The 21506-nt window shown below is 47.3% G+C and overlaps 2 protein-coding genes across 5 annotated transcripts; one reads left to right on the forward strand and one right to left on the reverse strand.

The window, feature by feature from the left end:
* The first annotated feature begins 140 nt into the window (after positions 1 to 140).
* On the forward strand, positions 141 to 19413 carry Phax (phosphorylated adaptor for RNA export). Of its 4 annotated transcripts, none has more exons than XM_077700200.1 (6): positions 141 to 282; positions 696 to 929; positions 1253 to 1700; positions 4342 to 4433; positions 10444 to 10612; positions 19060 to 19413. In XM_077700200.1, exons 2-6 carry the CDS (start codon positions 726 to 728, stop codon positions 19353 to 19355), a joined length of 1209 nt encoding a protein of 402 aa, XP_077556326.1. In that variant the 5' UTR covers positions 141 to 282; positions 696 to 725; the 3' UTR covers positions 19356 to 19413. The 4 variants fall into 4 exon arrangements, with proteins under 4 accessions (XP_077556326.1, XP_077556327.1, XP_077556324.1 ...); XM_077700201.1 differs by having other exon boundaries at positions 190 to 563; positions 1253 to 1472; XM_077700198.1 differs by having other exon boundaries at positions 191 to 563.
* On the reverse strand, positions 19345 to 20808 carry LOC144170416 (la-related protein 6-like). The gene has a single exon (XM_077700203.1). It carries the CDS (start codon positions 20409 to 20411, stop codon positions 19452 to 19454), a length of 960 nt encoding a protein of 319 aa, XP_077556329.1. The 5' UTR covers positions 20412 to 20808; the 3' UTR covers positions 19345 to 19451.
* Positions 20809 to 21506: the final 698 nt, after the last annotated feature.

Below are 21506 nucleotides of genomic sequence, written 5' to 3' on the forward strand. Positions count from 1 at the left end.
GAGAGGGCTTTTAGTTTCGGTTTTGCAGTCTGAACGTATGCTCTTTGGTAAACTTCAAAGTGCTTTATTCCATTCAAAGTGCTTTACTTCAAAGTGCTAAATATTTGTTTTATACGGCATTGTTTCTCCATTTGTGTACTTTTATGAGGTACTTAGTTTTTCCTTATAATGGCCAAAAAAAGTAAAATCCAATCCAATCCAAGGGAAGAAAAAAAAAAGTGAAGGGTAAAGGAGGGTGTGCGTACACATTGCGTATGTTTTTGGACTGTTCGAAAGACGGGGGTAGGTTAGACGTGCCTGCCTGCATGTGCAGTGTGTGACACTGACTTCTTTCCGCGTGTGGCTGTTGTTGTCCCGATCCGACGCTTCGAACATACTGCAGAACTTGTAGCAAATTTTGCGCTTCGTTTTACTTTTATCCAGTGCCAACTTATTCTATCGCAGACGGGGGACCTTTAATACTGTTGTTTAACTGCGCGCGTTTTTGAACAACGCTGTCGACCATTCCGCCGTCCTTTCGAGATGTCGCTGCTGTAACGTAAAGATCAACGAGTCTGACAAAGGTAACTGTTCTGCCCACCGGGTTATTTTGTTCATGAAGCATGTTACAAAGAAGCGCGTGCTTACAAGCAACGCTTAGCCTGTCAACACGCAGTGTTAAGAATGGTGCTCTCGCGTGGTGTTCTCGAACGCAGTAGCGCGCTGTCCCCGGCCCTACTGGCACCATGGACACGTCGGTGGAGAACCCCGTGACTGCTTACCGCACTGATCGTGCCTACTCCACCTCCGAAGACGATTCTGACGATGAAGATAAATGCTGGAAACGGCAGGCCACGGAAAAGGCCAAGGCAATGGCTACCAGCGCCGGCTATGATTTCGCCAAGTCATCTGCTGTAGCTGGTGAACCGCCGCTTCCCAGGAAAAGGAAGGTGAATATTTACCGAAATTGTATATTTGAACACTTGACTGGTAGCTTTTCACCTCAAGTCCCGTTACAAAACATGTGGCATACTTATGCGCACCTCAATTTCTTCTGGCGGGAAAAAGAGGGGGTTCACAAGTAAAGGTGGTTATTTTTGTCGCACACATTATCGTCATTTTGTAAAACGAAGGTTACGTGTGCACCAACACATGGCTACACAGTAAAGCTGTTGTACTGTTTTTACATCTCCTACTGTCCTCCATTAGAAATGGCCCTGGCCGTCATGTCTCCCTGTTCACTCTTGCGTTCTTGCACTGCGCTTCATTCCAGGTCAATAATGTGTGGGGTGCCGTGGTCAGTGAGGAGCTGCTCACTGAAGACCTGGGCCAAGTGTCAGTGGCCCCTACCGAGTCCTGGGCTCAGGACCGCCAGTGCGAGAGCTACGACTACATGCGCCGAGAGCTTGACACGCGACCCAATACCGGCGAACCTGACATTCCCGTCGACGACGAAGAGTCGGTCACCACACACGATGCACTTGATGTTCTGGGTACGGCACCACGCGGAGCAAAGCGTTCGTTTGCAGACCGGCTGGGTGAGCGCGCCTGCACACGGCCATCTCGGTCGCGGAGACCGGTGGGTCGGGGTGGAGCGCGCTCCCGACGTAACGAGTCGGGCAGCTCCAAGTCTGGCAGCTCAGAACGGGAGGAAGACACGGCTGCTGAGATGGTGGCTGACATGGCCAGGAGACTACAAGAACCCAAGGTAGAGCTGCTGGGTAAGAATGGAGCAGGGATTTCACATTGGCTGGTTAGTTTTTGGTGCCAAATGGCGTCTATGGTAGTAAGTGTGCCGCAGTTGCTCCAAGGTGGAAACGAGGTCCTTTAGGACAGGCAAGCTCAGTGAGCTTGCCTGTCTAATAAGGACCTCGGTGAATAAGCACAGATCGCGAGTGAGCCATAGCATTTTAAGATGGGAGTGCATATATGCACTGCAACATGTGGTGCCGACACTTTGGGTTGTGCCAAATCCAAGTTTCCCTGATGTGGCCATCCCCCCCAAGTCCATCTATGCATACAATGTGTGATTTTTGTTGTGCGTAGCCCTTTGATCATGTTGTCAAGTTAAAGGGGACAAGCCAGGTATTGCAAGAACTTGCATGTAATAAGCAGGGCTGTTTCTAGATTGCACCATGTCAAATTCATGGCTTGTATTATATGCCAGTTTGGACGGCCTTTTGTCAAAATTACTGTGGCTGTTTTCTGCTCTCGTTTCTCTCGTGCTTCCACCATTCAGTGATCGCCCGCACTAGACCATAGAAAGCCTGGCAATCGGGAAAAAAAAAATGCAGGGAGGCAGCTATTTTCCCTCCTTTCTCTTCGGAACTGTGGTGTGGATGTGCAGTTGTGTGGAAGTTGCGGATAAGCAGACCTATGCAGTGCTGCTGGCTCCTGATCATTCTGATGATTATCAGTTAAGGGAGTACTTACACGAAATTTCAAAGCTGAAATAACTACGTCAAAGGCGTCCTTTGTGTATGGAGATGTCTGCCAGCAAGTTTCAACAGTAACCATTCAGTTATAAGATAGTTTAAATCCATTTTGATCTTTGTGCGCGCGAGAAAGCTCAGAACGGATACCCTTTCCCAGTCAGCATCAGCGTGATGCTATCTGCTTCTCCTGGCCTCAAACTGTTGACGTGAGGGCACCCGTGACATGGCCAATGCACTGGCTGCGGTTGGCGCGCATTGTTCCGCCATGTGTATCGCGTCCCGGTTTTGCGACCGACATCATTCTGCCCGGGTGCGTGGAGACGGTGGAGACCATGGCCGGTCTGGACACGTACACGTCCACACCAGCAGTGGTGCTACGAGAACGGTGACATCACGTGCACCGTCCTTTCATGGAGACTGCCTCAGTGTTCGTTCAACGAAACCGAAACTGACACAAATCAACGAGGCTGTAAATAATTATTTACACTGCTATCGACTGTCTAATATGCTTATATGATTAGTGGGCTGGTAGGCACCCATAGCAGCGAAAAAAACAATACGAAAATTTCGTATCAGTACTCCTTTGAGAGCATGATTGCAGTTTCATAATGTGCAGCCATCGGCTGCACTTTTGTTTCTGCCTTAGTTATTTGGCTCCAAGGTTGGACTAGTGGCCTTTAATTCTGTGTGGGGTGTTTGAATTAGTTTTGTAGCAGTTTACATATGTCGAACCAATGCTGTTGACAGGTTTGGTGCTTGAGTGAAATGCATGTCCAGGTTATTTTAGAGTTCGCATACGTTATACTTGGTAGTGGTTATTCCTATCTTGCATGGCTGTGATTGACTGCAATAACTTCTATGATATGGTTTTTATGTTTTCATGTTTAGAGAAGTTGGTGTTAGTCTCTTAACAATTTTGTGTTTCCTTTAATTTTAGTACAAGCAGACAATGATTTGAAACTGGCACGACAGTTTATAACTCCATTTTTTTTGTGCGTGTGTTATCTAAAAGCTTTCAAATACAACAGAAGTTGCACAAGACAACATAAGGTTTGGCTTAATAAATTCGCTTCTGAAAATCCACACTTGCTTTAGTGCGTAGAGTGAAGGCTAAATAATAAATTGAAAGCACCTCCTTTTGATGCAGAAAACTCCATTCACTTGCCTCGCTGGTTAGTTGATTTACTGGAGTGCAATGACAAGATGAAGTCTTGGCATGAGAGCTTGGGAGATGTATGAGGCTTTATGCATTGAGAAGAGGAGCTCGCAGCGTATTAACATACCCTTAAACAATCGGGCAGCTACCCGAATAAAATAGCTAGAAATTAGAGCCTGTCTTCTTACTTTCATGTCCTTGTCTACTTGTGCTTGTGTTTGGAGTACAAACTATGGCCCAGCAATGCTTTTATCTAAATTTTTGTGCTTAAAGTCATTCCTTTTCATTATTTCTTATGCAGTATGTTTCGTGCTATTTTCTAGTGCCTTGTTGGATAGCTTGAGGGATGGTTGCAGCCCTTAGTGAGATAATAACTGTTTCGGCATATGCTCCGAACTAGCACTTTTCTTGCACTGAGTCTTCTCCACACTGTGAAATGCTATCACATGTGGTGTCGCAAAACTTTACTAGAGTACATCGCTAAAATCTAATCCAGGCACCGGCTCCACGTTAGAGTGGCTGACAGCTAGTCTACTTCTATGGCCAGCATTTCTTTTTTATTTTTTTACAACTTTTATGCACCTGCTAAAGTGCCTCCCACATTGCATGCAATGCGTACTCACTTTCAGACTGCGATTGGTTCGTTTCTCATTGATTCAAAGCATATGTCTAGAAGAGGACTTGCTTTTCTCTGCATTTGGTTGCATTTTCCACTAGAGCGCTGCTGATTCTTGACTGACCATATGAACGACTGTTTTTTCTCTCCCGCAGAGCGTGCAGTGACTATCCTGGGCATCCCACAGTGCCGCAAGTTCCTTGGCATGGCCGAAGACATTGAAGCCAGTGGAGGCCTCATGACTCTGGCACGTAGACTTTCCCCCGTGGTCCAATGCTTTTCTTCTTTTCTTGGAAGCTTGGCTGCCTGTTTTGAACTCAGGGCCAGGCATTTCTGCCTCCTGTAAGGCATTCTTTTATAAGCTGTACCAACTGAAACCCTAGTTTGGCCAAAAGGCTAATATATACATGCAGGATGTCCCAAACCATGTACATTGAAGGGACACAAAACTGAAGTTAGTCTAAATAGATAAATTGACATCCCCAGAAAATGAATATAATAGTCTCTAAAGCAGTACCTCAAAAATAATTTCGTAAATAATCAAAAAGGAAGCTATCAGTTGCCCAGCAGTGATGATGTAAACAGTGGCTGAGCGGATGTGCCAAGAGTCGCGTGACAAACAACAGAGCAAGGAGTGCTCACACAAGCTCTCAAGGAAATGCGTAAAATCTTTCTTTGCAAGTTAGCTTTCATAAGTTATAAACGGTTATAAATGTACAGGTATTCAAGCCGTGCTGACATTCGTAAGCTGCCAAGCCGCAGCGCTGGTGGCAGGTGCGATGGTTCTTGCAGGTTTAGCGTAGTCAGGTTCGGAGGTAATAGTCACATGCCTATTACCTCAAACTCTATGCATACCTAGGCTGTGCTACACCAGCACATCTGTCAAGCCGTAAATTGAATGTCTTTTCCGAGTTTTCGGACGGAAGTGCACACGCGTGCCTGCATAGCAATAGCACGCAAATGCACACGTACTGCCATTGAGGCATTGGGCGCTGTTACAAGTGGAACTAACAGATGGCGCCACGTAGTCGAGCCCAGTCGAGCCGAATGCATCAAAGCGACTAAAACCCAACTACCCACAACGAGACTTCAAAGCAAAAGAGCGCCCTTGATGTCATTCTTGCTGCAGTTGCGCTGTCCACTAGACGTTTTGTAGGTAAAGTAAAAGGCCGTGCAGCACATTTACATTGTTTAACCGCCATCGCATGTCCCATGTGGCACCAAGATTGGCGCACACAGAGTGGCAGATATGCGGACATGTAGGGCGGGCAAGTTGTTTTGTCGTATGCGCCGAGAGTGCGACCAGTGGCTCCTGTGGCCGCGATGGTTCGCTTGGTAGGTTTTAGTTGTTATGCTATATCACACCATTGTCCCACTTGCTTCTGGTCTATGTTTGCGTCACACGAAACGTGAAATGCCGCAAAGGATGAAATGGGTTTTTCAGTTGGTAATTTCTTGCTAATTAAAGCATTTTTTGCCGCCCAGTAAACGCTCAGAGGACTAAGGTGCAGTTGAACTTTCGTCTGAGCCCAGCTTGCTAGTTGCCTTCAATTAAAGCATCTTTTGCCGCCGAATAAACGCTGAGAGGGCTAAGGTGCAGTTGAACTTTCGTCTGAGCCCAGCTTGCTAGTTGCCTTGAGTGTCTCTGCCCCCACGCTTAAAACGTGGTGGCAGAGTCCTGGACGAATTCGTTGAACTGATCGATTGATTAGTTGCGAGGTTTAATGTGCTGACGCTACACAGGCAATGAGGCGCGCCGTAGGGGAGGGTTCCGGATTAAGGTGGCAGACTGGTCTTAGAGCTATTTTTTTTACTTACCAACAATTTTTTTTATTTATTTATTTTTTTATTTATTGAGATACCCTAAGGGCCGAAAAGGCATTACATAGGGGGGGATTACACATCAACCAAAAAATTGCATACAAGTCACATGTGTCAAATGATTGCAGGGTGAAAAGCCAGTACAAAACATAAATGGCGTACGAGAGAAAAGTACAAGAGAATAGTACAAGAGAATATGGATACAGAACTATAACGGATGTTCATTTTCTAAAAACGCTAACAGAGCACTCTGGAACGAGGACAGCTCGGTTAGGTTTGCCACACTGGCAGGCAACAGATTCCACTCGGCAATACTAAGCGGTAATGGTGAATTTTGGTATTTGTTAGTCTTCGCGAATATGGGCCTTACTTTATGCGCATGATCGATGCGTGCTGATACATAAGTTGCTGGATGAACATGACTGCTTGAAGGCAATAAACCGTTGTGATAAAGAGCATGAAAAAATGATAAGCGACAGTATTTTCTTCGAATTGCGAGAGGCGGAAGTTTGAGGGACGCTTTTATTGCCGAAACACTGGTATAGCGGGAATATGATGAAAGAATAAACCGAGCAGCCTTGTTCTGTACTGACTCGAGTAAGGCTGTGAGATATTCCTGGTGCGGGTGCCATATAATAGAAGCGTACTCTAACGAAGGACGAATTAAAGAACAGTATGCGTACAGTTTAGTTTCGGAGTTTGCAAGGTGTAAGCGTCGTTTTAGAAGGCCCAGTTTTTTAAAAGCTTTACCTGTTAGGTATTCTATATGAGTGTTCCAGGTCAAGTTCGAACTAAGAAATATACCCAGATACTTAAATGACAGCACTGACTCTATACGGGTATTCGAAATAGTGTACTGATTTGGGGTGAAATTGTTAGAGGAAGTAAACGTTACATGCTTAGTTTTATCTGTGTTAATCTCCATTTGCCAGGTGCAACACCACTCTGACAAACCTGTTAAATCTGTTTGGAGCGCAGTTATATCAGCCGGATGTGTTATTTCTCTATAAATAACGCAATCATCTGCGAAAAGGCGGACGTTTGAGGCTAAATTATGAGCAATGTCATTTACATATATTAAGAAGAGTAGAGGGCCTAGAACTGAACCCTGTGGTACACCGGATTTTACAGGCATGCGATTAGATACATGATTATCGAGTTTGACTGACTGAAAACGGTTAGTTAAAAATCCTTCGATCCACTCTGCTGTGCGGCTGTCCAGCTGAAGAGCGGAGAGCTTCAGCAGTAATCGCTTATGGGGCACACGGTCGAATGCCTTAGAATAATCAATGAATATAGCATCGACGTAACGTGAAGAATGCAATGAGCGGTGAAGATCATTCAAAAGCTCGAAGAGCTGTGTTTGGCATGATCGCTCACGCCTAAAACCATGCTGGTTTTCAAACAAAAGGTTATTTTTGTTCAGGTGAGCCATGATATGGTGATAAAAAATATGCTCGAGTAGCTTGCAGCAGATCGATGTTAGTGATATAGGACGGTAATTACTGGGTTGGGTGCTATCACCAGATTTATGAATCGGGACTACATGGCCGATTTTCCAGTCCTCAGGTATGCATCCTGTGTCGATTGACTGTTGGAAGATTAGAGTAAGTATAGGGGCTGAAAGATGACGCGTAAATTTTAGCAATTTAGAACTGATACCATCAGGACCCGGGCTTGTGCTGTGAGGCAGGCGGTCAATCGCCCGAGCTACACCATTTTCGGTGACAACGACGGGAACATCTGGGAAGGCTATCGGAATTTGCTCAGTGGTTATAGAATTTCCTAATGGCTGTTCAGTGGTAAATACTCCACTAAAATATAAGTTAAAACGTTCAGCACATTCAACATCTGTTAAAGGGGTACCTATATTGCTTTCTAAAGAGGGAATTTTGGCTGCGCATTTAGGGTTTATGGTGTGCCAGAACTTTTTGGGATTAGTTTGGGAATTTAAATGAAACTGCACTGCATTATACAGTTTCTTGTGCTGATTTCAAATCTGCCATTAGATTCTTATAAGTTGATTATATTTTGAGTTAATTAATGATTAATTGCCATTATTTTGGGTCACAGTTGCAAAATAACCACTCCATATATAATGGAAATTACCATGTGGCTAGGCAGACAAATGACTCTAAAATACAACGTAGGAAGAACTTTTTTGATTCAGCTATTTTTGGTCGTTTTACAACACTGAACTTCGCTCCTCCCGCGCTCTGCCAGAAATGGCTCGCAGGTGGTGCCAATTGAATACAATAATAATTTTCCAAAGCCTCCATTTGAATAATTTATTTCCAACATTGTATTCTCCACACATTTTCGTATCAGAAGCAAAAAGAATTACAGTTGTACCTGCTCTGGGTGTCAAGATATCCGAGAACGAAATGCTAGCTTTGCATTGCAAGAAAAGTGCCGTTTCACCATCGAATTCTGCGCTAACTGAGCTGTAGAGTGCACTTTAAAATGCTATTATAATATAATAACAACAAAATATGGTGCCTTTTAATGAGGAAATTTACAGACTGGTCGAAAAATGGCCGTGGAGGCTGAAAATGCCATTTTTCAGAAAACTCTTTCTTTGACCGTTTTTCGGCCCCAAAGACCCAACTGCCCCCTTAAAGGGACCCCGAAAAACTTTGTGAAGGTGGCAATCAAATGCATTCAGGTGGTAGAACACATAACGGGGGATTTTCGAGCCAAGTGTGAGCCCCATACGTTGTACGGATAATTTGTAAACAATTTTTGAAGATTGCCTATTTCAGTCGATGAGCGCGACGCCGCAGCGAGCCGACCGCGGCTGACGCAACGGCGAAGGCGTTCCCTGATTCGCCCAATCACCGGCGAGGTCGGCCGGCGGCGGCGTCACTGCCATTGGCTTCCGGCTGCTCTTCCTCCTTCCTGCGCGATCCCGAGGCAAAGGCGGCAAAGGCGGGTCCGCAGCGATTGACGCGTGTCTAGGCGCAGGAATGTAGCTAGCGGAGAACGGAAGTCGAGCGTCGCGATGTCACATGGCTATTCCCAGTGTTTCCAGCTGCTTTGAAAGAAGCAGAGAGGGAGGAGGAATCGATCGGCAAGGGGGGAGAGGTGCATTTAATTGCTTCTGGCGCAGCTAATACTGAATGTAGATCAATAATTCCAACGGCATTGCATCGCTATATTGGTGCTACGTGACAATACAGGCCTTTTGTAACTTTTACGGAAGGCTTTTCTGGGTCCCTTTAAGTTTGACCAGCTGAGGATCTTTAATGTGCGCCGAAATCTCAAACACGTGGGCATTTCCGCTTTTCGTTTCCATAAGAAATGCAGCAGCCACGGCCAGAAATCAAACCCACATCCTTGAGCTCAGTGGCACAATGGCTTAGCCACTGATTGATTTGATTGATTGTAGGGTTTAACGCGCCGACGCAACGCAGGCGATGAGGCGCGCCGTAGTGGAGGGCTCCGGATTAATTTTGACCACCTGGGGATCTTTATCGTGCGCCGAAATCTCGTACACACGGGCGTTTTTGCTTTTCGCCTCCATCAGAAAAGCGGCCGCCGCGGCCGGGAATCGAACCCGCGACCTCGTGCTCAGCAGCGCAACGCCTTAGCCACTGAGCCACCGCGGCGGGTGCTTAGCCACTGAGCCAAATTTGTTTAACTATATTGTTAGGAGTCGTGCATCATCTGCACTGCACTTCCTTGTTTTTGTTACTTGCACTTCTTTCTTTTTTTGCATCTACATTACTTTTTGTGGGAGACTGGTTAGTTAGGTCATTAATTATTAATTTTAAGGTCGGGGGCCTTAGTGGGAAAGTAGCAGAGCACCATGCAGAGTAGCCACTTTGGATAGTTTGAAAACGATGGTCTCACTTTGCATGGCGCTTCTTTATCCTTGTTATTTTTAGAGTAGATCTTTCTGTTTAGCTAGCTTTGCCTTGCATGCAGTTAATAATGCATAGATACATTGCAATCGCTTTGTTCAAATCTTGTCTGGCTTGAGATGTGGTGGGTTTGGTGCTGATGTTTCGTGTATCCTGAACCTTTCGACGGCTGAGCACGACGACTATTCCAACAACTGACACTCCCAACTCTTGTGCACATTTCAGAATTACTCTAAAATTGGTTCAATCTAAGCTTATCCCTAAACACCAGTGTTGTAGTGTAACATCGAGAGACAACTCTCGCTCTCACTACTTTTGTGGAGGATCAAAGGACCTGCCTTAGAGGTTACCCCCTTGTAAGGGACTAGGTATTCATCATATAAAAGAAGGACAAAAGTCTCACATGTTAGGCCACTTCTTTTCTTAGTCAGCAACAGTTAGTGCGTGTGTGCTTGCACGTAGAGGTCATCTAAATGAACCGTGGTAACTGCGTCTCAGACTTCCGGGCTGGTGGTTGTGGTGTGCCCATGTGTGTGATGATGGTGCCCGTGTTCCCCCCTCTTTCCCCCGCAGGACAAGAGCAGGCGGCGCACCCCCGGTGGCGTCTTCTTCTATCTTCTCAGGGTGCACGTTCCACGGCGCCAGATGCAGCTGATCTTTGCCGAGGAGATGCAGGAGCGGGAGCGCATCCGCAAAAGATTTAGGCGGGAGCAGATCCGCAAAAACAGGGAAAAACACGTCGGTGAGGACTGTTGCACCCCCACGCCCACCCCTCTCCTCATGCTGCGGTGTTGTCGTGTCGAACTGTTCGAAGTAGAAATACGGCCTGACATTGGTGGTGAGGTCCATTGACAACTGCACAGGTTATTCGAGGCAAGCAAAGCAACAACCAAACATGGCCAGGTCCGTAATGTACTAGAACGGGAAGGAGCCTAGGCGAAGGCGGAAAATTTGAATTGCATTGGGTGGTAGCAGTGAGCGGATAACGGTGCTACAGTCTGTTTTGGCGAATTACTGCTCTGCACTTCCGACAGCTTTCACATTGAGTGGAATAGCTTTAATTTTGTTCCTGCTGTGGTGTACACCTGCTCAACCATCATTCATCATCATGAACGATAACCAGCCCGTTGGAATATGTAGACGTTGCAGCTATCACCAGTGCATAAGGCCTGTTACAGTTCAAAAAGTCGGCTGTAGTGTGAACAGCAAGAAAAACAAACAGAAACATGCACACACGTACCATTAGCTTTGTGCTCTCATGGCTGCACATGTTAACATGTCCATAATACAACAGCTTGACTGAAAATAACTTTTTTGTTGCATTGGTCCAGCACAGTGGTACAGCGGAGCACTGATGTGTGAATAGGGTCATTGAATGCAAGAGCATGTTTGCCTTGTTGCCTCACATTTATGCTTTGCTGTATTTTTGTCAGTAATTTAATTTGTCAACTAAAAAATGCGATGAACCATATGCTATCAGCATTTAAATTGAAACAAAACCAGTGTGGCAATGCCTAGGATTGCAACAGACTGGCACCGAGAACGTTCTGGCCTCTGGATCTGTGTAGTAACTCAGCACCTTAACCTCAGTCCAGATGAGCATTTGGGCACCAGAAATGTCGTAACCAAAAGCAGAACTTGCATTTATTCACTCATCACAATGATTATATGTGCAAATAGTGATTCATGTTTTCACGGCTAATACAAAGCATACTGTTGGGATAGTTCCTAATCGAAGCAAATACTTTGCAATTGCTGATATGAAAACGTAAAATACATTTTCTCACATGTGCATCAGTAAATGATGCATAAAAAATTAGATTAGGTGAAGAGCCTCATAAAATCTTCTCAGCGAGATGAAACAAACAAGCAATTGAAGCAAATACTTTGTAATTTGTAATTGCCTGCTTGAATACTTACAATTACATTTTCTCACATGCACATCAGTAAGTGATGCATAGAAAAATTAGGCGAGGCAAAGGGCTTCGTAAAAAACTCAGCAAGATGAAACAAAGAGAGCAACAAACGTGGATGTGTAAACTTTTAGTGTAGCTGGTTGTTTGGAGGCAACTTCCGTCACCGAGCTGCAGAGATTGAGTGTTAGTCGACATATATTGTTATTACTGTTGCGGTGTTGGCTCAAGGACGAGAGATAAGGCAGCTCAAAGGCTCTTTCCTTTCTGAGCGGCTCTCTTGCCAGTGCAGTTTTTTTTTTGTGGGGACAAGTAGCCTTCTTTTATTTACCATAAATTTGTGCACAGTTGCTGAGCTAAAAGCTGCAATAGCAGCTTGATGAGGCCCAGCAAACCGTTACATGGCAATAACGACCGACAACATCAAAGCTGTACGCGTTTCATAACATAACAGAACATGATATACGTACATCCAATATACGGAATTTACAAACAACAAAACCGTAAATCTGATTAAGCCATCTTTCAATTCAATGGCAGGTTACATACATTGGTAGGCAGGATTTGCTTTCGGATGTAAATTATACAAAATCAATCCCAAACAGCAGAACATTAAAGACCAGGAATAAAAACCAAGCAGCACAAACATTTACAACTTGCAGAGAGAAAAAAACGAAAACAAAGTCTGCAACTTTCATGATAATTACAAATTTGTCTACAAGGTCACAAAATATTTTAGCAATTTCCGAAAATTAAAGTTTGCCGTGTGCTTATAGCTGTTTAGAAGGGGGGGGGAGCGGGGGGGGAGATTGTGTTGTAGCGATTGTAATTTATAACTGGTTCCGAAATGCGGGATGAACCAAGGATCAGAACTGCGGGTGCTAGCCAAGTTTTCGCTTTGTCGCAAAGAAGCCAGGTGAGTAATATAGTCTCTGTATTAGGGGGAAAAAAATGAAAAGGAGCGCAAAATTCGGTATTCATACATGTGGTCCACTTAACAATGTTGTACATGGGAAATAAATTTCCTGTTGGGCACAGATAAGGCACGTTGGCGATTAAACGGATGATCTTTTTTTGCTGCAGTAATACTTTCATGATGTTTGTTTTCATTGTGGTAGCCCAAATTAAACTACAATAATTGATATGCGATGCAAAAAGCGCGTAGTATATGTTCAGTTTCACCCTTCTTGGGAGCAGCGCACGACAGCAAGACAGTGCTCCAGTCGTGGCAGAAAGTTTTTTACATATGCTGTCTACATGAGCATCCCAACTAAGGTGAGCAGAAAAAATGACGCCAAGAATTTTATGTGAGACACTAAGTCAAGACCACCTGACCTTCATCGGTGGATTTGGGGACCCCATCATCGCTCCCTCCTTGCGTTTCTTCACGAAATGGGAGTTAATCTATACCTGTGATGTAGTATTCATGCTAACAGGCATACTATCGCAATAAAAGAAAACTGTAGACTAGGGGACAATACTGAGCCTACAAGCTTAACTTGAGAGTTCCTATTAGTAACGAAAGAGGAAGTCGTAGGAAAGGCACCCAAAGGCATGGAAAAAGGAAAAGCTGCAGTCGACGACGACATAACCTTGGATCTCGTGAAGGAAGGAGGAGATACTGTTCTAGGAAAGCTTGCTAAACTACTTTCAGAATACTAAAGATCTTCAGAATTACAGACCCGTCAGCCTATTCTCGGTTGTACACAAGCTCTTTTCAAGGTTATAGTTAACCACATAAGTGACAGCCTAGACCGTTAAAGGCCAACTGCACTCAAAATTTTGGCCTCTTGAAAACCCTATTTTCATATAGCCCGCTTAAAAAGAAAGCAACATGCAAAATACCACAGCTGAAATACACGCAAGGGTGCTGCGAGCGGCCAGCAAAAATCTGTGATTTTGAAACCGAAACCGAAACCGAAGAGGGCACGACCATTGCAGTGATGTTGCAGCCGTCCAGCGAGCAGCCGGACGGTCACCAGCTCGGGAGAAAGTCTGTGTGCATGCTCTACGCACGCACGGGGCAGCACATGGGTGAAGCGTACGAGCTCGACCGGTTCTCAAGCTGCGTGGCTGGTCAGAGGAAGAAGCCCACGTCGGCTGGAACGTCACAGGCGCGTCATGGCTGTTTACGCGATCAGCCGGCAGGTGCAGCGTGCTCTGCGGCGGAGCTTTTTTAAACGCTTCTGACTGATCAACGAGGTGCTTCACGGGGCTGCCACTCGTGTCCCAGCTGATTTGGGGGTACTTACTACACATTAAAAATAAATTTGGTCGAGGTGAAATTTGAGTGCAGTTGGCCTTTAACAATCCAGGAAACTGGCTGAGTTTAGGAAGGATACTTTACAGTTGATTGCTTACATGTCATCAATGAAGTACTAATTGAAATATACACGGATATAGCAAATCCCTTTTTATAGCATTTATCGGCTACAAAAATGCATTTGATTTAGTAGACACCGCAGCGCTGCTGAAAGCACCAAAGGACCAGGGAATAGAAGAGATGTATACAAGACTTTTGGATGACATATATGAGGGATGTGCGGGCATGATAACCTTCCACAAGGAAAGAAAAAATTACAGACCAGAAAGAGGGTGAGACAGGGAAATATAATATCACCAAAATTACTGCATGTTTTGAAGGGTTATTTATGAAGCTTGACTGAACAATAGCAGGATTACGGATAAACATTTGAGGTTTGCAGTCGGCATAGTCTTGCTCAGTGAGTCTGCAGAATACCTGCAGAAAATGCTTGAGGGGCTACAATGAGAATTTCTAGCTGTAGGCTTGAAAATAAATGGGGATAAATCTGAAGTAGTGCTAAATAAACATGCTAAACATGTCCCTTCTTCGTAGGTAATGGAACACGAGGTAAAAATGGACCAATATAACAACTTTGGACAGTTTGTCGGGGCTGATCCCGACCACGAGAAAGAAATTCAGTGCAGATTAGCTATGTGCTGAGGTGCACTCGGCAAGCACTCCGAAGTAATGAAGAGCGAGCTATCGCTATCATTCGTGAGAAGAATGTACAGCCATTATGTACTGCCAGTGATGAAATATGGGGCGATAAATTGGCACCTTACTAAACAACTGGAAAGCAAACTTAGGTTGGCGCAACGCGCCATGGAATGAAGGATAATAGGAGCAACACTTAGAAAGGAAATGGGCACCCTGGATTAGGCTTAGCCGCGGGTGGAAGATATCATTGTTCAAATTAAGAGAAAGAAATGGACTTAGGATGGCCGTGTAAGGAGACCAAATGACAACTGGTCACCACCAGTGTAGCAGAGTGGCCACTGAGAGACTGGTGTAGAAGGGAAGGAAGACTGTTAACTCAATGGAGGGGTAAATTGGGAAAATTTGGGATGGTTTCGCTATGAGTGGCTTCACTTTCCTTGCAGTATGTACACGAAATCTTTATAGTTGTTCCTTATAAACATGAGATTTGAAAAGTTTGCCTCAATCGTTTTCTCGAGAAGCTGAAATGGAAATTGTAGAGTAATATTTTTACGGGCTCATGGACCTCTCTACATTGTAAATTCATGCAATACAGTAAAGCCCTTCATCTTGGATAACTGAGACAGTTTTTCTAATGCAAAAAAAACTAACTTATACCCATGCCACACGTACACGAAAATGACATTAAGTGGTTAATGCCTTAAGTTTTAAAGGGACCCTGCAACACTTGCCATCGACGACTAGTACTGTATTTTGGGATAAAGTCTATTGTCCCAGAAATCTCCTCCCGCAAGAATTATGAAAATCTGTTCACAATTAACGAAACTACGCGCGATGAGAAATCGCGCATAATCGTTCCCTCTCAACTCGAGCGCGGGTGGCTCGCGGCGTTCTTCACTCGAGGGTGGCTCGCGGCGTTCTCTTCGGCGGCCTTCGATATATCACATGCCGGGTAGTTTTCTCCTTTTCTCCGCAACGAGGAGGGGCCTATTTCCGGTCTGGTGCCACAAAAAAGCAGGCATAGGTGCCTGCTCGCAAGTGCGCGCTTGGGCTGGTAGTGCGTTTTTGAAGCAATAAACGTTTGTAGTCGAGTGGTCCTGTTGGAAGGGAAGTATTGAGCTCATCACTCAAACTCCGCGCGCACTCAAAACACAAAATAAACGGCAAAACTGTGCCTACAGGTTCAGGCATAGAAGAGGTTCGTACACAGCGATGACGACGACGGAAATGGGAGAATCTAGCTGCGAAGTTGACCAGTGACAGCCGATTGGGCAGCCATGGCCTATGTGACGTCCCTTAGGCCATGCATAATGAGGACAACTGAAGAGAGAGCGGTTTGTTTTTCCGCGCCTTTCACATCGATTTGCGCGCTCACCGCTTCCTGTGCACGTGTAATATTTGGCTCAGGTATTCCTGGCAGTGTAATCTAAACGTCGCGCAGGTTTACTTGCACTGCTCAAAGAGTGTTGCAGGGTCCCTTTAATGCCATTAATTTGCTGCTAGTACATGCAAAAATCTAATGTCATTCGCTCCAATGTCATTTTTGGTATAAGGAGTTCCGCACATCTCACTTTGCCTTCACGAACGCCTACTGGAACGTGCTAAGCACAAATGAAATCAACGAAACTGACACCGGAATGTTGACACAGAAACGTGGGTGAACTTCGAAATAAGATGATTTTTTTGTGCACTCTTGGTGGCGAACTTCTGAAGAAGAAGACGAAGTTCACTAAAAGAGCAGCAAAAGTCAAAACGTCCATGTTGCTCATCGTTTTGAATTTTTCAGATTTGGCTACCGCTGGCAGGTGATGGCAGCTGCTGAAGCCACTTTTCGAAACTGCTCACACCGTTTGTTGGAAAACACTATTTCTCATAGAAAACACTATTTCTCATTTTTTTCACAAAAAACATTTTTAATTCTTTTAAGACGTTTCTCTCTATGTTAAAAGTCTGAAAAATAGTGCATTTCTCTTTTTGGTCATCATCAACATCATGCCTAACACATTTAATGCAGCTCGGTCGGCCCAAATAATGTCATTCGGTTTCTTAAGGCCTTAAGCACTTAATGTCATTTTTTGAGCACGTGTGGCACGGGTATTAGAGAAGAATACGGACGGGACAAACGCTAATGGTAAATTTCGCTACAATCAGTAGCTCTGCCCGTATTCTTCATTACACAGGTTGTACTAGACCCCAAAAGTGAACCTCAAGACGTGTGTGGAAAGTAGATTTTATTGTTGAACATCTTGAAGTAGCACATATTCGACACAGACACGAGAAGAAGGAAGTGGGCAGACTACAACACTGTCATCTGTCTACTTCCTTCTTGTGTCCGTGTCGAGTTTGCACTACTTCAAGATGGTCTAGAATCAAGAAGCCCAGTTGTCGATTCTTCCACAGATTTCATTGTATTCTGTAGAGGCAGCATTGGTGGTGTCATCAGGCATACCCGTGGCTGTTTGCAGTCGGGAGGGAAAGCGCTGGGGGGACAGCGCGATGGCCATGCCTTGCTTGGTCTGTCCCGAGCTCGGGTTTAAGAATGGTTTGGTGGTAAGAAAGTGTTTCCCGGAAGCCTTTGCCACAACCTTGCATAGCGGCAGGTCCCACAGGAATTTTCCCCTAAAACTCAATTCAGAGTGTCCAAAGACGTGGCCCAACCTCCTTTTATGTATTGCTCTTGACTTCCAGTCGGCAAGTGTTCCATCATTATTTAGAGCGAAAGCTCTATTGCACTAGGTACTGGCTCATAGTGGCAATCTGATTTCGAGCTCAACCAAGGTGAATCCAGTGCTTCGGGCACTTGTTCGTTGCAAGGAGAGGGGAACACCGAGGGAATACAGGGAAAGGGTAAGGGGGATTGGCACCAGAAAAAAGATGTGAAGAGGCGCTGCCTGCATCCATATTCGCTGCGCATTCGCACCTAGAGGGGTGGTTGCACTGAGCAGCGTCTGTGTTTTATCTTGCGATGCGTTTGTGCGCGTTAGTTGTGCGCTTAGTGTAATCGTGTTCAACCGTGGCAAATTTTTTTTCGTACTGCTCTTTCACTCTTGTTCACAGGGTGTAAAAAAAGGGATCTTTCTCTGGTAGCTCTTTCGTGACCCAATTGCCCGTTAGTCTGTCTGGCTGCAAGGTGAGGAAGGTAAAGAAAAAAAGCAGCGCAAAAGAAAAAAAAATAACCAGCCAAGACAGTGCATAGACACCTGGCGTGTGTGCACCTCCGACTGGGTGCAGGCTGTTCATCTTCAAAGTTGTTCAGGGGATAATCCGGCAGCGAGGGCACAGAGAAAGTCACTGCCTTGCTGAGCCTACTGAAGAGTGCCACAGTGCCCCCCCCTCCCCCCCCTTTTTTTTTTTTTTGCTATCTTGCTATGGTTGCAGTGGTGGCTGCACGATGGCTACACTACGTAGTGCAATTTACGCCACAAGCCCCAAACTTCAGTCTTGTATACGAAATTTAGTGCCAGCGAAATTAAGGGTGTCTGCAGTATTTGTGCATCTCATGAGCTGCTCTTAGTACCGCAAGAAGATCTTGATGCAGTCATAGATTGTCGAGCCTGCTGATTAAAGGTTTGCACAGTTTCCATCACTCCTAGCGAAAATTATACTTGAGTGACCTGCCGCATCGGTGTGATGGCCTTAAATTCGCCTCTTTTCAACGCAACAACTGGCGGGCAGATCCTTGCAGGTTACTGACATGATGCAAATTCATCAACGGGCATTCTTGGCTTTGATGTGAAGTGTTCTTTAAAGCTGGCATTTCAGCAAATAAGTTTAATGTGGAGTGGTCATGGTCTTCCTGGGAATCCTTCGCACAGCAGCTTCACTGTATAAGAGCTTGGAAAATCCTCTTTATGTATTGAATGAATGAATTTATTGTCAAGAAAAAGGAAAGGAAAGACCACCAGCAGGCGTAAATTGTCTGCTGGTGGTCTTTCCTTTCCTTTTTCTTGACAATAAATTCATTCATTCAATACATAAAGAGGATTTTCCAAGCTGCTGGGATTTGGTAAGTGGCACCAGTAAAAAAAAAAAAGAAAAAAGTCCCCCCCTTCCCTTTCCTCCGACACTCACCTTTTCATTAATTCGTGCCGTCTTTGTGACAGTCTGGTTTAGGCAATTAGTTACATCGCAACTTCCTATTTTTTTCGTTCTTGAGCGCAGCAGAAGCAGTTTTGTTAGTGGCATTACCTTTGTATTTCTCCACAGCATCTTATTCACGCTATAAGCAGCAGGCAGCGGTCTCGCACAACTGAGGCTTCCGCGGACTGTGCAGCAGTCTTTGGAACGTTCCTTACCAGTCGCTTTCTTACGCAGCGTTGGCGGCCGCGGCAAAGCCCGTGGACTACCCGCGAACGAGCTACTCGCCAACGCCGCTGGACGGCGGCAGCAGCGAGCTGGACTACTCCCCAACGCGCGTGGACTACTCTCCGACGCCGCTGGACGGCGGCAGCGAGCCGATGGCAGACCAGGAGCCTGGGCCCAGCGGGAGCGAGCCAGTAGTAGCGGCCGACCAGGTGGCGGCCGAAGAGTCGGACGAAGACTGCCAGATTGTCTACATCGATCCCATGGGGGCAGACGACGACGAAGAAGAGGGCGAGGTTTCGGACTGAAAAAAGAACTCTCTTTATTGTGACACAATAAAGACGCGGGGTTAGAGCAGCCGCCGAATTTTGGGCGTGCTTCTGTGTGCTGGTGGGTTGCCGAGCTCAAGAGGGCGCCAGGCAGACGCTGCCGCGGTCGTGGAAGCCGCGAGAGCCGTCTGGGCCCCGGGGCTGGCGTAGCACGGGCCCCGGGCCGTCGGAGCGCTTTTTTACCCACGGCCCGGCTGCGCTCACGTCGCCCTGGCTGTGTGACTTGTGGCGCGGCGGCGAAGAAGAGCCTGGCGAGCCGCACGACGGGGCCGCCGCGCACGGGGGCGGGCCGGGGGCGCCTCGGGGGCCCCGGGGCTTTGCGGCGCCGCCCCGCTGCGAATGGTGGCCGTCGTCTCCGGAGCCGGCCGCGCCGGCGGCGGCCAGCGGCACGACGTTGAGCAGCGCGCTGGCCTGGCGCACGGCCAGGCTGGCCGCCTCGTGGTGCTCGAACTCGACCACAGCCGCGGAGCAGCCGCTGGCCTCCGGGTGCCTCTGCAGGAAGCGCTTGGCGCACGGCGGCACGGGCCCGCCGGGGCGCAGCAGCCGCAGCAGCGAGATGGGCCCGCAGCGCGAGAAGACCTCGGCCACGGCCTCGACGGTGACGCGCTCGACGAGCGGGAAGGCGACCACGGTGCGCGAGGGCGCCGTCTCGTCGTGCTCGGGCAGCGGCTCGCGGCGGCGCACCTTGGTGCCCTCGGCGTTCACCTCGAGCCGGCTGGACGAGGAGCGCAGCGCCTCGCGCACCAGCTCCCAGTTCTTGGTGAGGCTCTTGACCTTTCGGAACGAGGCCATCAGCTTGAGGCTGACGTAGCCCTCGCGATTCCGGCGCACGTGCTTGAGCAGGAACGAATCGCGCAGGATGTTCTCGTCCGAAAAGTAGAACTCCACCTGGGCCACGATCCGCTGCGCCAGCTCGTCGTCCTCCTCCGAGGAGCCGTTGAGCGACTCGAGCCCGGAGTCCTTGTCCGACGACGGGCCGGCCCCCTCCTCCTCTGCCTCGTCCTCTCCCCAGGGCTCCTCGTCGGCCGCGTTCATCGCTCGGTGGCTGCGCGATGAGAGCGACCGCACCACTAGATCCCGAACGCCCCGCTCACGTCGTCGTCGTCACCCGCCACGGCGCTGCAGTGACCACTGCCGCTGCCGGGGATCGAGTGGCGAGCGGCTGGAATTCGGACGCTCGGAATGACACCCATGCCGGCCGTGCTGGCGCGCGCCGTCGTGCCACCGGCCAGCGCCAATCACGATGGGCCGGCCGCCGCCGCAGTGCCGGCCTCTATGTTCCGCTGCCTCGTGTTTCGGCTGCGCGTGATTCATGTGCCAATCTGAACCCAGCTGGCTGCCAGCACGCCGCCAAAGCTGGGCGCCGTTTCCGCTTGCTTCTTTCCTTCCTTCCTAGGCCTTCGTTCAAAGCGCGAGGCTTCTTTCTGTTCCTAAGAATATACGGCCGAGGACCGCAGCTATTCGCATTGTGATTAAACAAAACAAACAAAAAAGTGCGGTTCCGCGCCTGCGCTCGTGCTTTGCTGCTTGCATTGCTATTTCGCCCTGATGACCTACTCTGCGAATAAAGGCGAACTAACGGGCTCCCGTGAGTGTGATAAGCTGATGCGCTCTGAAGTTTTTATTTAAGCCCCTCTCTCTCTTTTTTTTTTTTTCTTTCGTGCTTTCATTATCTTCTTCAGCGATGAGCGGTATTCCGAATCCTTTATCTCGACCCAAGCCGGGCAACTCCTCCCTGGCCGCTTTTAGTGGGTATCGCTAGGTATCGCCTAAGGCCCAATGGTCTAAAACGAGAGGCTGTCGTTCTTAAACGATGGGGTAGCGCCATGCAAATGCATGTGTTCTGGGGTTGGGGCGCCGCTTTGAATTGTTTCGGGACGTGAGTATCCCTGCAAAAAAGGCACTTGGCATAGGCGCAAAGCGACAAGCGAAACGACGTGGAGGGGGGGGGGGGGGGGGGGGCAGCGGGTGCCGCTTTGCGCCCTTGCCACAGTGCTTTTTTTGCAGGGATACTCGCGTCCCGAAACACTCATAGCGGCGCCCCAACCCCAGAACACATGCATTTGCATGGCGCTACCCCGTCGTTTCAGAATGACGGCCTCCCGTTTTAGAGAATTGGGCCCCAGGTTT

Source organism: Haemaphysalis longicornis, unplaced genomic scaffold, assembly GCF_048455015.1.
Source record: "Haemaphysalis longicornis isolate Haplotype H1 unplaced genomic scaffold, Haemaphysalis longicornis Haplotype H1 scaffold_2, whole genome shotgun sequence".
Taxonomy (NCBI): domain Eukaryota; kingdom Metazoa; phylum Arthropoda; class Arachnida; order Ixodida; family Ixodidae; genus Haemaphysalis; species Haemaphysalis longicornis.